Source organism: Molossus molossus, unplaced genomic scaffold, assembly GCF_014108415.1.
Source record: "Molossus molossus isolate mMolMol1 unplaced genomic scaffold, mMolMol1.p scaffold_m16_p_5, whole genome shotgun sequence".
NCBI lineage: Eukaryota > Metazoa > Chordata > Mammalia > Chiroptera > Molossidae > Molossus > Molossus molossus.
The window spans coordinates 25064070-25078715 of record NW_023425388.1 but is presented as its reverse complement, the minus strand read 5'-3'; the positions used below and the strand labels follow the sequence as shown (position 1 = coordinate 25078715).

The 14646-nt window shown below is 40.5% G+C and overlaps 1 protein-coding gene across 4 annotated transcripts in view; it reads right to left on the bottom strand.

Annotated features, from left to right (window-relative positions):
- MME (membrane metalloendopeptidase) overlaps positions 1-10696 on the bottom strand; it is a 97823-nt gene extending 87127 nt beyond the window's left edge. Inside the window, exons 1-3 of one of the 4 annotated variants that reach the window (XM_036242836.1) lie at positions 10503-10696; positions 5965-6134; positions 5195-5230 (exon numbers count right to left, since the gene is read on the bottom strand). In XM_036242836.1, the coding sequence (XP_036098729.1) occupies positions 5195-5230; positions 5965-6124 (196 nt within the window). In that variant the 5' untranslated portion in view covers positions 6125-6134; positions 10503-10696. The other 3 variants (XM_036242839.1, XM_036242840.1, XM_036242837.1) reach the window with 3 other exon arrangements.
- Positions 10697-14646: the final 3950 nt, after the last annotated feature.

The following is a 14646-nucleotide window of genomic DNA, read 5'->3' as shown; positions in this document are numbered from 1 at the left end:
TTCTTTTGGAGAAAATTTGATTGACAGATGTTAATTTTCAGTGGAGAATTTTAAAAGTAAATATTGCTACATAATTGTCAGAAGAATGGTGTCAGGGAAGCTACTCACAGCAAATTGCCACATTCCACATATAAATTAACAAAGGTGTGCTTCAGCAGTCTTTCCACTAAGATACCTGCTGTGTTCTCATTGCCTGAAGGATTTTTTTCAAACTTAATTGTGCAATAAAATAACCTCATCTCCTACCGTGAAAGGTTGTAACTCTAACTTGGCTGGCAGCCCTCAGGAGTCAGTCTGCAATACTTATCTAGTTGTGCCATTTTTCTTTATGGAGGTTCATAGGCAAGAAAGAGAAGACCATGGACCACTGAGAGGCAGAGATTCTCTGTTGTCAAGAAAAGGCCACCAGGATCTGGCCCCTTGCAGAAATGACCAGATTTTTGGAAGTTTCATTTACTTTAAAGATCATAGCTCAAGCCACACAAAAATGATAATAACTAAGAACGTGAATACATTCGTCATGTTGAATGTATCTTTTAGGTGGACACAATGCCTCCTTTCCTTGTGTTAATAAGTAAGTACTCATCAAAAGTTTGCTTGGGGAGTAGAAAATAGAGGAAATGGATAGTTCTGAGAGGTTTCATCAGGTCTTGATGCTCCCTGAGCCTGTCCCTGGGTGGACAACCTTCACTCTATAGGTGGCCCAGTTCTCTCTTGTGAACTCCATTTCTGATGTACGTTGGCTTCTTTATCCTGGAGACTTTAGAACTACACACTGCTAATATTTGCTTCTTTAGATCCCTCAGTTCCATGTAGTATTTGAGGTACTAAAACCACTGATAAAACTGCTCAATGTTTTCAGTAGAGTGGTTGGTTTCTGGGTGTAAGAGATATTCCCCTTCTCAGACTAGATTCACATATTTCCACTCTCTGGGCGTCATCTTAGGTCTCCCAGCAGGAGGGTGAAGCTGCTCTCGTGTACTGTCTGTGCACGCACGGGGTACTGAAAAGTTGGCAGACGCAAGTCTCCTTTGAGGCAACGTGGAGCAGTGGTCGTGAATACAGGCTCTGGAGCCCGGCTGCCTCCTGGGCTGGGTCTTAACCCAAGTTTTTTCATTTGCAAAGGAAAGGACAATGGAACTCGCCTCAGGGGCCATTATGAGGATCACATGTGTTAACACATGTTAGCTGCTTACAGTTGTGCCAGACATAAGCATGTGGTAGAAATCTTCAAGTTTTCATTTTATTATACTCTATTATTCTCCTGTATTCTATTATTATACTCCTATTAATCATTCCTTCCTTATATCTGTATATTTCAGAACTCAATTTAGTAATAAAACAGTAGTTTGGTAAAAAAAAAAAAACCAACCTGTGTGTGTATATATATTTTAATTTTTCAAAAACAGCCTTAAAATAAAAAAACTATGGAAGGAGTAGTATTAGTTCTCCATTGCTGCTATAATTACCATAAACGTGGTGACGTAAAATAGCACACATTTATTATCTTATAGTTCTGAAGGGTCAGCAGGCCCGCATTCTTTCTGGATGCTCTGCGGGGAGAACCATCCCTCCCCCTTTCCAGCTTCTAGAGGCTACATACCCCTGGACTGGTGGCCACATCGCTGCAGCCTCTGCTTCTCTGGTCACATCGCTTTCTCTGATCCGACCCTCCTGCTCCCTCATTCCTTATTTGAGCCCTGTAACTACATAATGCCATCCAGATAATTCTAGATAATCTCCTCATTTCAGGATCCTTAACTCAGTCACACCTGCAAAGTCCCTTTGCCATATAAGGTGACACATTCACAGGATGCAGGGATAGGAAGTGGACACCTTTAGAGGGGCATCATTCTGCCTACCACCATGGGAACCAGTGGATGAACTCTGGAGATCACGTAAACCAGTGGTATCGAACCCGGGATTATCATGCTGCCCAGGGGACATTTGGTAATGTCTGGAGATCTCTTTGATTGTCACAACTGGGCAGAGGAGAGTTTATTGGACATCTAGTGGATAGAGTCCAGGGACGCTGCTAAGTACAGGACAGCCACCTCCTCCCAACAAAGACTAATCCAGCCCAAAATGTCAACAGTGATGAAGTTAAGAACCTCTGATTGAAATCTTGTGACTCCCTGACATCTGAGTTAGTAAGATTGCCATGCAATGGGAGCGTTGCTGGATTTAGATTTATACAGAGAAGTTTGAGAAATCACATACAAGCTCTATAACTCCATGTTTTTGACAATCTTATATGGTAAATAAGAGATGAATAACATTACTCATACTTTAATAGTAGGGTTTTAAGCACTGCCCTAACTTGTTATTTGTTAAGTAGTTTGTTTTATTTTAGGTCTGGTGTAATCTTTCACACTGCTGCATTTCAAACATAGACAAGTTTACTTCAAGTGTTTATTATAAACATCATTTTACGTATACTATGAATATTTAAACTCACAGATGCTCAGATTTAAGTACCTAACACCAAACAAATTTCAAGGTGACCCACAGGCTTCTGCAATATTTTGTTTTTACCTTAGGACAGTCCCTCGACTTCACAGGATCAAAGAGAGAAGTACACTTACCATGGATGGTATTCCCTTCCACCGGGAGAAAGATTCAAGTTAGAATCAACTTTTACGTAAAGTAAGCACCTTGGGTATCGATACTTAATTTTTCAATTCTCAAGTATTTCTGTGCTCTGGTTTGAATTTTGCCAGCCCTTTAAAGTAATTTATTGAATTGCTAGTAGGGGGCTTTACATGTTTCTCAACATTTTTTTTTTTCATCTTCCTTTTCTTTTCCATCCACTCCACTCTTATTCTCTCCCTTTCTTGATGACTTTTTTTCTGTTCAAGATTTCCCCTAGAGTTCTCTTAATTTGCAGCAACTTCTAAAGGCAAGAGCTGTATTATCTATGGCAAAAAGATTTCTTAACCAACAGAGGACTATGTGTGTGTGCACGGGTGTGAACATTGTATCCATAAGGGTGAATTTGAACTTCACTTTCTTTTTATCCAGGAAGAATAATAACTATGAATATGAAAGTATTCTAACAGATTGTGAACCAAGAGAGCAGAATGAAAAAACACACAAAGCTATTCAGCCACCTTGTTTACCACTGAAGCTATTTCTATCGTATACATTTCTCTGCCAAGATACAGTTCTATGAGGTGTTTTACATTTGGTATGATTTCTCAGCTACAATGAAAGGATACAGGTTAAATACATTTTAATGAGTTGATACTTGCCAAACACTATTAAAAAAGAAAAGAAAAGCTAAAGCCATACCCCTAAACATTAAGTCACATCTAAGATTCCAGATTTCAAATATCACATTGCTCACTGGAGTGGGTACCATTAGAGGAAGCTGCTGGGATCTCTATACCTACCTCCTCGTCTAAGGATCCAGTTTCTTCAAACACAAAATGCAATAAAAAAGAAAGAGAAAGAGAAAGAGAAAGAAGAAAAGAGTGTGAGGGAGAAGAGAAGAGACAAGATCGTGTGAAAGGACTTCAGAGACACGTCAGGTGTGTTGAGGACTGAGAAACTTGGAGCTAATTAGAGGTCAATGCATAAGTGGAAGTTTCTCAAAACAGGATGGTATGAGCATAGAATAGGGCAGCTGGTAAAGGGAAAGGAGGGGGGGGAATTGGGGACAGAACAAATGGTAACTTTGACAACTTGGGCACATATCAACTCTAGCACAGGGACCCTGGATATCTCCCAGCAAAAGGCACCTGTACAACCATCTCCCTGGGGAATAAAAGGAACTTCTTTAGTTTCTAGGAAAACCTGTGGATAGGAAAGTGGCTGCTATTATGTTGGGCAGCAGATGACTGTTATCCCAGTCAGGTGTACCTCAGGTTACCCACATCACGTCTTAAGCATATGTACAGCCAGTACGCTTACAATCCAGAGCAAAATAAATAAATAAAAAAGCAATAGAGAAATGCAAAAGAGCACACGTTCAGTATATTAGACTATAACCTTTAATCCCGAGATATTTTTTCATCATTATTTTGCAAAGGTCATTGAATAACAGAAACCCAGATAAGAATAGCCATCAGCAAATGGTTAAAACTCATTTGAAACAGGTTACTATTGGAAGGAAGTTTAGAATCTCTTGTCAAAGGGCAGACAAATCCTAAACCCATCCTGCAAGAGACTCTCTAACCCTCCGTCTCTACCTTCCTGCGGTCTACCTATCCCCACTTGGACGTTACCCCTGGCTTTGACTCAATATGTCCAAATCCATAGGAATAACTTCCCTCCCTAAACAAATTTACCTCCTAACTGTTCTACTTCTGTGTGCACTGACACCATTCTCCTGAGTCCCTTAGGTTTTGAAAGTTGGCATCATGTCCAAATTATTAATACCCTTAATTTAGCAAGTCAGTTCTGTCAGGTCAGCCCGTTCCCTCGTCACATGACCTCACAGCTGTGTCCTCCCACCACAGGCCGACCTCCCCAGCTCCCAACTGAACTACAGCAGCAGCCGTTACCTGTCCACTCCTGGCCTATCACTTCCCACTTAATCCACCCAGCCTCGCATTCCCAGAACTATCTTTCAACTTTTGCCTTATTGAGTGACCTGTTTAGCAAAATAACCATTTCTCCGTTATTACAACATCAAGGCTAAACATAGATTTTCAAAGCTCTCAGTAATGTGCCCCTATCTATTATGTCTACATTTTCACTGCTTCTCAACAATATGATTTACTCCTGTGTTCTTTTTTCTTGTTGGGAATTCCCTCTTCTGCATCTCCACTTCCCAATCCTAACCCTGCTTCAAGACCCCTCCCAAATCTCAACTTCTCCATGTAGCTTCAAAGATTACATGTCACCCCCTTCTTAGTTCTTACCCCTCACATGCTGCATGGAGAAATTTAATATTTAACGATATGATGCTCACCATTTCATACATGTTGATTTTCTTTCTCCAACTAAATGGCAAGCTCCATAAAGCTAGTGATGTAGTTAGTTCTTTATTGCCCTACCATACACTCCAGGGCCAAATAGAATGAGTTCTCTTTTAGAATAAACAAGTTAATCTACTATTTCAGTACATTTTTATTTTTCTTGACTATAAATATATCTAATGAATAAAATCATAAACAAAGCACATTTAGAGATATATTTTTAAATGTTATATATTAATTATAAAATTTAAATTTAAAAGCCATCTTCTTACCTGATTTTATGCAATCTGATGACTTGCAAATACCATCTAGAAGAAGGAGGGTATATACATAAATATATGCAATACACATTTTCTAATTTCTCCCTATCTTTTGTTCTTCTAAAAACTGCCAATTAAATAAGAAAATTTGTAAAGCAAGAACTAAGCCTGAGTGTTACATATCATTGTTAGTAGTTTTAAAAACAATGGAAGAATAAAGTGGGAAAATCCTAAATGTAAAATTTTCATTATGAATAAAAATGTATTTATTACATCATCTCTACCCACTAAGTTCTATGTCTTTTAAATGGAAATAAGTTGTTTTAGTCTGGCAATCATTTTTTTTTTTTTTTTTGCCACTAAGAAACCAATCTTTCTAATCCTTAATGAGAAATATTTCCAAGACTCAAATTTGTCCTCTTAAATTCTGTGAAGCCCTTTAGAATTTCAGTGATACAAAAAAACTGACTAATTGAAGTGGGCCACAAAATTATATATACTTTAATCAAATAAAATTATACATTAGAATCCTCATAAAGTAAGCATGAGTGCATTAAATATTCTTGGCAATTAATAATTTAGCTCAAACATAAAAGACATTGTACTTTAGTCAAAGTTAATTGTTTTGACGTATTGATATTAGATTTTAGAAATGACTCTTTTAAGCATTATCTTTAATTTAACTGTCTTTCTCCTTAACACACTGGTCGACGGGAAAAGCATAAGATCAAGATTTCACTCTCTTCTGCATTTGTGTGCATACAGGTGTGGGAGCAACTCACCATCGTAGGTTGCATAGAGGGCTATCATGGTCACAGCGATGATGGTGAGGAGCAAGACGAGGACCGAGAGGCTGATCTCCAGGGAGGTCCATCGCTGTTTCTTCTTTGGCTTTGGAGTGTTGATATCAGTTATATCCATCTGACTTTCTGATTTGCCCATCACCTAAAATCTGTAAAAAGTTTCAAAGAAAAAGTTTAAATACAAATGACGGATTAATAAAAGATAAAAAGAAGAGGAAGTATATATAAAATATTCCAAATGTTTAATGTGGCTGAATAAAAGTAAGGGTTAAAATATTTTAAATAAGAAATAAAAGTTTTTGGTTGAAAGTTAAAAATTTGATTCTGAAAGCAAAGAATATAGAGCCAGATGAGTTGGATGGGTCCCTGTCACAACCTTTTGTTCTTTAAATATATATATAAAAGATAAAAAAAAGATATATATATATATATATATATATATATATATATATTCACAGAAGATCCAAGCAAAGTTAGACAAGAAGACTCAGTTAAATACTCACATAGTATTCCTTCAGCAGTTCATAAGCAAATAATTGCTATACCATCATTAAGGAAAGTTTTAAACCACCCTTCTGAACTTTGGACAATGTCAAAGGTGAATTGTATATCTTGTTTCAGTGGCTTCCTTCATACGCTCAGAAATCAATGACTAACTCTTTGAGATTTTATACTAAGCAGTAATTTGAAATAGAAGTACAGATAAATACAAAAAGAAACAAACACCTGCGATAGTTGACTTTTAGTCTTCAAAACAACTTTTGATTTTACAGTTCAAAATTATGACTACTGTGGATACGGGTATCTATTAACTGGTTAGACAGCATTCTGAAAAAGGTCACTCACTGCACCAAAAGTCAGTGGTTTACCTCCAGGAATGAAAGATCTTAACCATAATCTCTTTGTGGAGCTGAAGAAGAAAAACATGTATGATTTTAAAAATTCTACTTTGTAGGTTATGGTTTCATTAGTTAAGAAGTTTATTGAACTTGTATTTGAATTAATATTAATACTTCTAATAATAGCTGATATTTATTGAGAACTTCCTATGTGTCAGGCAGAGTTCTTCATGCTTTACATGTACTAGTTCATTTAATCTTTGTAAGGTGGATATTAATATTGTAATCCTACACTTCAGGAAACTGAGGCTCAGAAAAGTCAGGTAATTAGCCCAAGGCTGCACAAATAGTTCTTTATAAAAACACATTTGGTCACTGTTTGACATAAAAGTGTATCATCATATAATAAAAGCTACTTTAAATCATACTGCATAAGTTGAAGGGGAAAATTTAAGGAATATAAACCTAAAAATTAAATTTCATCATGTTTCTTTTAGAGGCCTATTGATTCTCTACGGGCCAAATACCAAAGCCCAGACAACTTCAGTTTTTCTGCAGGGCTGTAGAAAAAAGCATTGTAAACTCACAGATTAGCTTTTTCTAGCTTGATACAGATTACATGTATAATTTAGTCCCTAGATGAAGTGACTACTCAGAAGTTCTCTTCAAGTTAAAGATCTTTGTTGAACACACACAATTCCCCGAGGGTGCATTTTGTGGAAACTGAGGCACAGCATAAAGTAGCAACAGAGTCTACATTTGAAGCGTGACCTGGGAGATCCAGCAGATTACTAGAAATTTAATCTCCCTGGTGAATTATTAATAAGTGAACCACAACTGGACTTTAAAGTTCTGGATACAAAGTCTTAAGCATGCTGTCCCCTTGATTACATGAGGCTATAACCAAGGACAGACTTTCAAATAAAAATATTTTATTAGACCATGAAAACCATGTCTGCTCAATAAAAGTGGAATGTAATGTACCTGAATGTTAAAATGTCTTCTTTAATGGTTATGTAACTCATGCTGGCTTGGTCTCAGCCCCTGGGGTTATGATATGGAATTGCATTGATTGCAGTCCTCATAGTTTTAATACGGGTGGTTGGGGGGTGGGGGGTGGGGCAAATTTAACACTTGGATGCCATACAGAGAGATAAACAATAAAATCATAATTTTGCCAGTTCTCCCAGAAGGAGTTGAGACTGACCAAAAGAACATTGAATGTTAGTCACATTTCCCTTTCTCCCCTGCTCTAATAACATTTCAGAAGATAATCTAAAGAAACATTGTCCTAGTATAATATGACCCACTTCTCTTTTCAGTTCTTTCTTTGAAACAACAATCAGTTTCTCCAGTAAAACCTAGTGCCAAGAACCAGGGCAGCCACGGGGTTAAAGTAAAGGTGTTCTGTGCACCCCTAGGCTTCTGCAGGCAAACTTCTGGGCTCCTAATGGTTCGGCACCTGAGGCGGCAGAAAGTGTTATGGGGAACCAAGGGCAGTGACAGAGGCTGTGTAATCCTTTCACCGAAGTCAAGAAATATCAGCTTTGAATCACCTGCAAACTCTCCATCTGCCCTTCTTGTAAACCCTGCAAATGTCAGTCTTCTGTTCCTAAACAGCACTGAACAAAAGTAGAAATGATGTAAGTTTAACTGCCTGATTAACTTTGTTATTCATTTCCAGTTAGTTCTGGTGGATTCAATATCTTTTTTAAGGAAATAGGGGTCAGAATCTTGAACCTCAGGATGAAAGATATCATCCACCTCCAGATACTTGAATATCCAACTCAACCACATCCAACCCATTTGAGTGAGGGTTTGGACAGGAGAGTAACTACACAAAAAGACATATATATATATATATATATATATTTGATACTTGTAATCCCAAGATAAAGCAAGATATGCCAAAACATATTTCACCTTAACTGGAGTTATGTTAGAAAGTTTAAACAGGAAAGTAGACACTTTCACAGAAGGAAAGACTAGAGAATGAAGAGATCTAACCCCAAAGAACCTTGCAAACCAGCTTGACATCACCCAAAGAATAAATGATCATTTTGCTTAAGTAGGAACTGAATTTCAAAGCAATATAAAGCAGCAATGCCTACACCAGTGGAGAATACACACCACTTTATCCCACAATCAAATCAAAGAATTTAGTGCCTAATTGGTTTGTTAAGAGGAAGTCTATAAACAATTTTCATCTTCACAGCACATTACTACATTAACATTTTGGTAAGTGCCTGAGGGTACACTATGCAATTACAGTTTGTATTATGGAAACTGAGGCACAAGAAGCCGGAGAAACAGGTTCCAGATTTAGACGTTAGCTTCAGAAGCTGAGGAGGCAGGTACTCAAGAGAAATCATCTCCTTGTTTTCCCGGACATCAATTTGTAGGTGTTTGCCCGGCCCAGAATACGGAGTCCCAACCACATTACTCCCATAAGCGGTACGACAAAAGTCACTTCATCGAGTCCAAGAAACTGTAGGACAGTTGTTTTGGAGAGCTGGAACCCAGCAGTAAGGCAACAGAGTGAAGGAGCTACACACTTCCACAGCTGACTCGCTGAAGTGGAGTTCCCAAATGCTGACACTGTAAGCCAGGTACTACTTTTCGGTTTAACAATAGTACCCTCTGCATCAGACATGGGGGAGGAATTGGCTTGACCAAGTGGCTGCAGAGGAACTAGATTGCAATCACCCCTATTTCCAACTAATACAAATAACATGGAGGCCCATTAAGTAAGGAAACTTTCATTACCAAAGAACTGCGGCCCCCAACCCCCGCCAACCAACCGTTGTGTGATTTAAGTACGCTAACCGCATAAATTACATAATAGGAAACTAAGATTCTAAGCAAGATGAAGAGGTGAGAAAATGAAAATATCTTCAGGTTAGGGAAAGTAAAAATAGAAAAGTGAGTTGCAGATGAAGAGAACAGGAGACAAATCAAAATGAAAACAAACCTTGCTTTAAAAAAATAAAAATACAATCTGTGTTCAGCGGAATGGCCAATTCCCAGCCCCCAAACCAGCCCCGCTGCAATTAGGCAGCGGAGCTCGGCGGCCGCGCTGAACTCCCCCGGCAGCGGCTGCACGGAGCTCCGAGGTGGAGCTGAAGAGTCGACCTGACTGCACTTCAGAGCCCTCCTCCAGGTCACCCTCCGGCCCCTTTCCCTCACTCTTCAGGTCCCAGTGCGGCTCCCTCCCGGGCACGCCTCCCTCGTCCACGTCTCGGACCCCGAGGCGCTGGAATCGCACGGGACCTGCGCCGCAGACCCTGCTCCGCTCCCTCGAGGGCAGCGCTGACCACCCCGCCGGCTCTGCCCGCCCCGCGCGTCCCCGCACCCACCACCCAGTTCTCACGCCCTGCGGACCCTGCTCCCCCAGCTTCCAGATGCCAGCTCGTTCTCCCGGGACTCACCAGTGGGATTGGGGAGAAGTTGAAGGCTGCTGAGCAGACACATCCCGACCAATGAGCGCGCGGGGCCAGCAGCCCCGCTGAGCGCCGGCCAGTCCGTGCGTCCAGCCTGGCGCACCCGGGCGGCGCGGGGCTCCGGGCGGCGGTGCCGAGCCAAGGCCGGACTCCCCGAGCTTACGGCCCGCCTCAGCCCGGCCCGGGGCTGCGGGGTCCCCGGGCATCCCTCGGACCCGCACCCGGAGGAGAGACTCACCGTGGCCTCTCAGCAGATCCCGCGCCGGGAGTTGGGCGGCTGCTCCCGCCTGTGCTGGGTCAAGCTTCGCCACTTGCTCATCTCCGCGCCCCGCGCGTCTGGGCGCTCTCACCCCCCTGCTCGCGCTGCAGGACCAGCGAGAGGAGCAGTTCCCTGGGTGACCTGAAGGTTTCCGCTAGGTCTCCCCAGCCCTGTCACATCATGCGTGGAGGCCGTGTGTGTGTGTGTGTGTGTGTGTGTGTGTGTGTGTGACACCCCCCTCCCCCGACCAGTGCCCCACCTCACCCTTCCCTGAAGGGCTTTGTCAAACATTCTTGGAATGCTTAGCTTGGGGTTTTCAAGAAAACAATACAGTGCCTCCGAGATTCAGTTAAGTGCTGATGAAGGTTCTCTGGCTCCCTAATGCATCTTCTCTCTTTTTCTCACATTCTTGTTTGGCTCTCTTTTGTGCTCCTTTTTCTCACTTCATCCCAGCTTACTTCCTTTCTCATTTTCCTTTCTTTTCTCTCCCTCCTCCCCGCTTGATTTTTTCTTTGCCTCTCTCTCCCCTTTACCTCCTCTCCTTCCTCTCTTTTACCCACTCTTTCCTTGCTTTTCCTCTCTTCTCTCTTCCTTGCCTTGCTTTTCCTTGATCAGACCAATATGATTTCAAGAGCCAAATTCTATACTGAAACTCACTCCCACCTCCTGATTCCAGGGAATCTTGTAATGAGTGTACTTGAAGACTTGGGGATGGAGGGAGAGAGAGTCAAGAAAAATAAGCTCAAGTGTGTCTGCTGTATCTACTAAAGTCGGCTGTTGTATGTCTGAACCCTTGTCGTTTTAATGCAAACAGCACACCTTTTGGGACCTGTGGTTCCTTCTCAAGGCGGTAAAATAATACTTTGGGTACAAGAGCTATTCCTTTGCAAAAGCTGCCTTTGGCAGCTGTAAGTGTCAAGGAGCTCGGAAGAACTGAATTTCCCCTACTATTTGTTTTTGTTTCTCTAATTTTTAGTTCAATTATTCAATGCCAAGTATATAAGTAGCTTTAACATAGATCCTTTTTCCCCTTCACTTGTAAATAGATATGTGGTAGGCAGTCAGACAGACATGAGCAGAGCAAGGACAATGGGCCAGGTACAGATCACCCGGGCAGAAAGCCCTGGGTGCCTATCACACAGCAAAACTGGGAAAACAAGGACCTTGCCCCATGCAGGTTAGACCTCCTCAGAGGGGGAATGAACAAGGGGCCAGAGAATAGAGGTTAAGCATTAAGCCCCCAGGATAATGAGGTTCTGACCCACATTAAATACATCTAGGCCTCATCTGTGTTTCAGTTCCAGGTCCAGAAAAGCAGCAATGCCAGACCAACTGCATTGCTAATGACCTCCTGCCCTGGTGTTGACCATCTGTGGAGACCAAAACCTTGAAAGGACATACCTGAGAAGCTAATGAATATTATGTTGAGGTTCTCACTTGAGATCTCTCCCCAGATCCCACCTTTAAAGACCCTAAAGACAGAGGACCTGGTATGTGCCCCTCCCCCACCCCCAGCCAGCTGCATAACCTCAAGCTCCAAGGGCCCTTCTTTTGCCTCCATAATGTTTCCCAAGACTATTTATTCTGCCACTCACTTCTTCTACCTCTGTGACTTTCTGAAAAACTTTCTTTTACAGTTTACGTCTTGACTCTGAATTCTTTCCTAGCCAGAACTCAAATACCAAGGTTGTTGACAAGGTCTTGTCTAACTTCACTGGTCTAACCTCTGGTGCCATTCTTGCTGCCATGAACACATAGACACATAGACACATACACACATACACACATACACACACACACACCTTGGGAAATTTATACTGAAATATAAGTTTTCCTAAATTTAGCAATATTTGTTTGTAACATCACAATGGCTCACTGCTTGAGAGACTCTTTGCACTGACAAATTTTACGTCCTTTCATGGTATAGAAGGCTAAAAAGCAAGGGGGGAAATCATACTTACTAATGATACAGTAAGTGAAATATAATGAAGAGGCATTAAAAAAGCCATTAAATTAGATTAATATAGAGAAATCCAATGTATAGACTTCAAAAGTACTCTCTGCCTTACTCTTTCTTGGTGCATATTGCAGACACTACTTCATCCTCATAGCAATCCTAAAATATGGGTGTCATTAGCCTACAGTTGATCATAAGGAGCTTGGCTAAGTTAAAACCACTGGGAAGTATCTCAACTAGAATTTGAACCCAGTTCTTTTTGACTCAAATGCTGAGTTACTGTTATCATCATTTTATAGCAATGTTTGAAGCTTAGAAAGGTGATTTACTAAAAACATATTCTGTGAAAAAGTTAGATATTCTAACACTCCAGTGCTTAATTTTGATTACCCTTCAGCTAAATTACCAAAATGTTATTTCAACTTTACATAGTCATCACAGAATTATGAGTTACAAAAGTATTTTCTTTTATGTAGTCCTCAGTTCTTTTATAAGGGGACTTGTGCATACATTTCTTCTAATTAACATAATAATGAATGTTGGTTGGGAGGGGAAAGACTTGGGAATAAACCCTAAATTTGCATATGAACAGGAAATTTCATAAAATCATATGCCTGGTTTTAACATTTCAATTTAAACTTTTCCAAGCTAGCTTCTGTTTTCTGATTTGCAGAAAAACTTTAAAGAAGAAAATTTCCTTTGGAAGGTAATAATATATCCTTGCAGTTCAGGAATACCTTATTACTAAGATGGTATGATTTGTTTATATACCTCTCAACTCAGAGCTGAAAGTTGAAAACAAAGATAATTCATTTAATTTTTTTAAATTAAAGATTTGTTAATGAAAACTTTTTAGACTATTCATTAAAGAGTTCTGTGGACCCCAGAGAAGAAAAATTCATTTGACATGAATCTCGAGAAGGAACTTGACTGCTCAGATGGACTTTTCATGGTCAACTTATTATTGGTGGGGAGCATTCCCCATCTCCACTGGTTGCTGGTGGAAGTGGGCTTCTTGCAATATCCCAAGGAAAGGAATTTTCTGAGACTCATACAGGAAGATAAGGTATTGTAGAAAGCTTTATATATGTGAAATTACACTCCTAAATTTCCAAGATTTTATTCCCCTTTATCCTTAGAAGAAGTGTATCTGTGGCTTCAGCAGAGCTATAATTAAAGCTGTTACCCAGAGTTTTCATTTCATGTTGGAGCAGTGTCTAGTTGAGCATTAAACTAGCTTGTTGTTGTTTTTCCCCCAGTTGCAGTTCATCAGTACATTGCATGTGGGGTCTACAGGGCCACATGGCTATGGAGGGAACTTGGGCTAATGCAAGGAAGCAGGAGCAAAACCAAAGAAACCAGATAGGAGAGAGAGAGAGAGAGAAAGAGAGAGAGAGAGAGAGAGAGAGAGAGAGAACTCTTTTGTCTAGGGGATTATGTATTCCCAAATTTCTGTGGGTTTGCATTGGCCCTGCCCCTCTGGCCAGTGATCTCTGTACCCCGGTTTGACTAACAGGCATCTTCCCTATGTCATCCCAATTTTACGGCTCATGCATCTATCTCCCTTTTGTTGGGCCCCTTCCCCCAGTGATTTGTGTGTGGGGAATAGGCTGGTGCTTACCTGAGGAGTGTGAAATTGCAGCTTCCTGGTGAAGCTGCCCAAATGGCCAAGTTTATAAAGTCTTGCCTCCCTTTCCTATTATTAATAACTAGCTAATTACAATGGTAGCAAACTGAGGGCCCAAATTTTATTAATAAGAGTCTACTGGCTATTTTCTGATAGGGACTCCTCAGTACTCTGTATACTAGAAAGAACCTCGGACTGAACTTCCTGCACTATGCCCTGCTTGTTGACATCATCTGACTCAACCACCGCAGGGAAGCTCTGGTCTGTCTTTCAACCAATGGACTAATATCTGCTCTATTCAATCAGAACTAGATAAATAATATCCTCATTTGTACCTATAGACCAATTGCTCAATCAAATGCATGATTTAGACCAATCAGAATGGTACAATTAGAAACCTCATTTACATGAAAAGAATTAAAATGGAAACTATGGGCCGAAAAATTCTGTCTAAAAGGTGACCTTGCCTTTGTCTTAGTAGAGCATAATTTAGGTTGCTACCTAAATCTGTGTGTCCCAGACTGAAGTTCTTTTTGCTC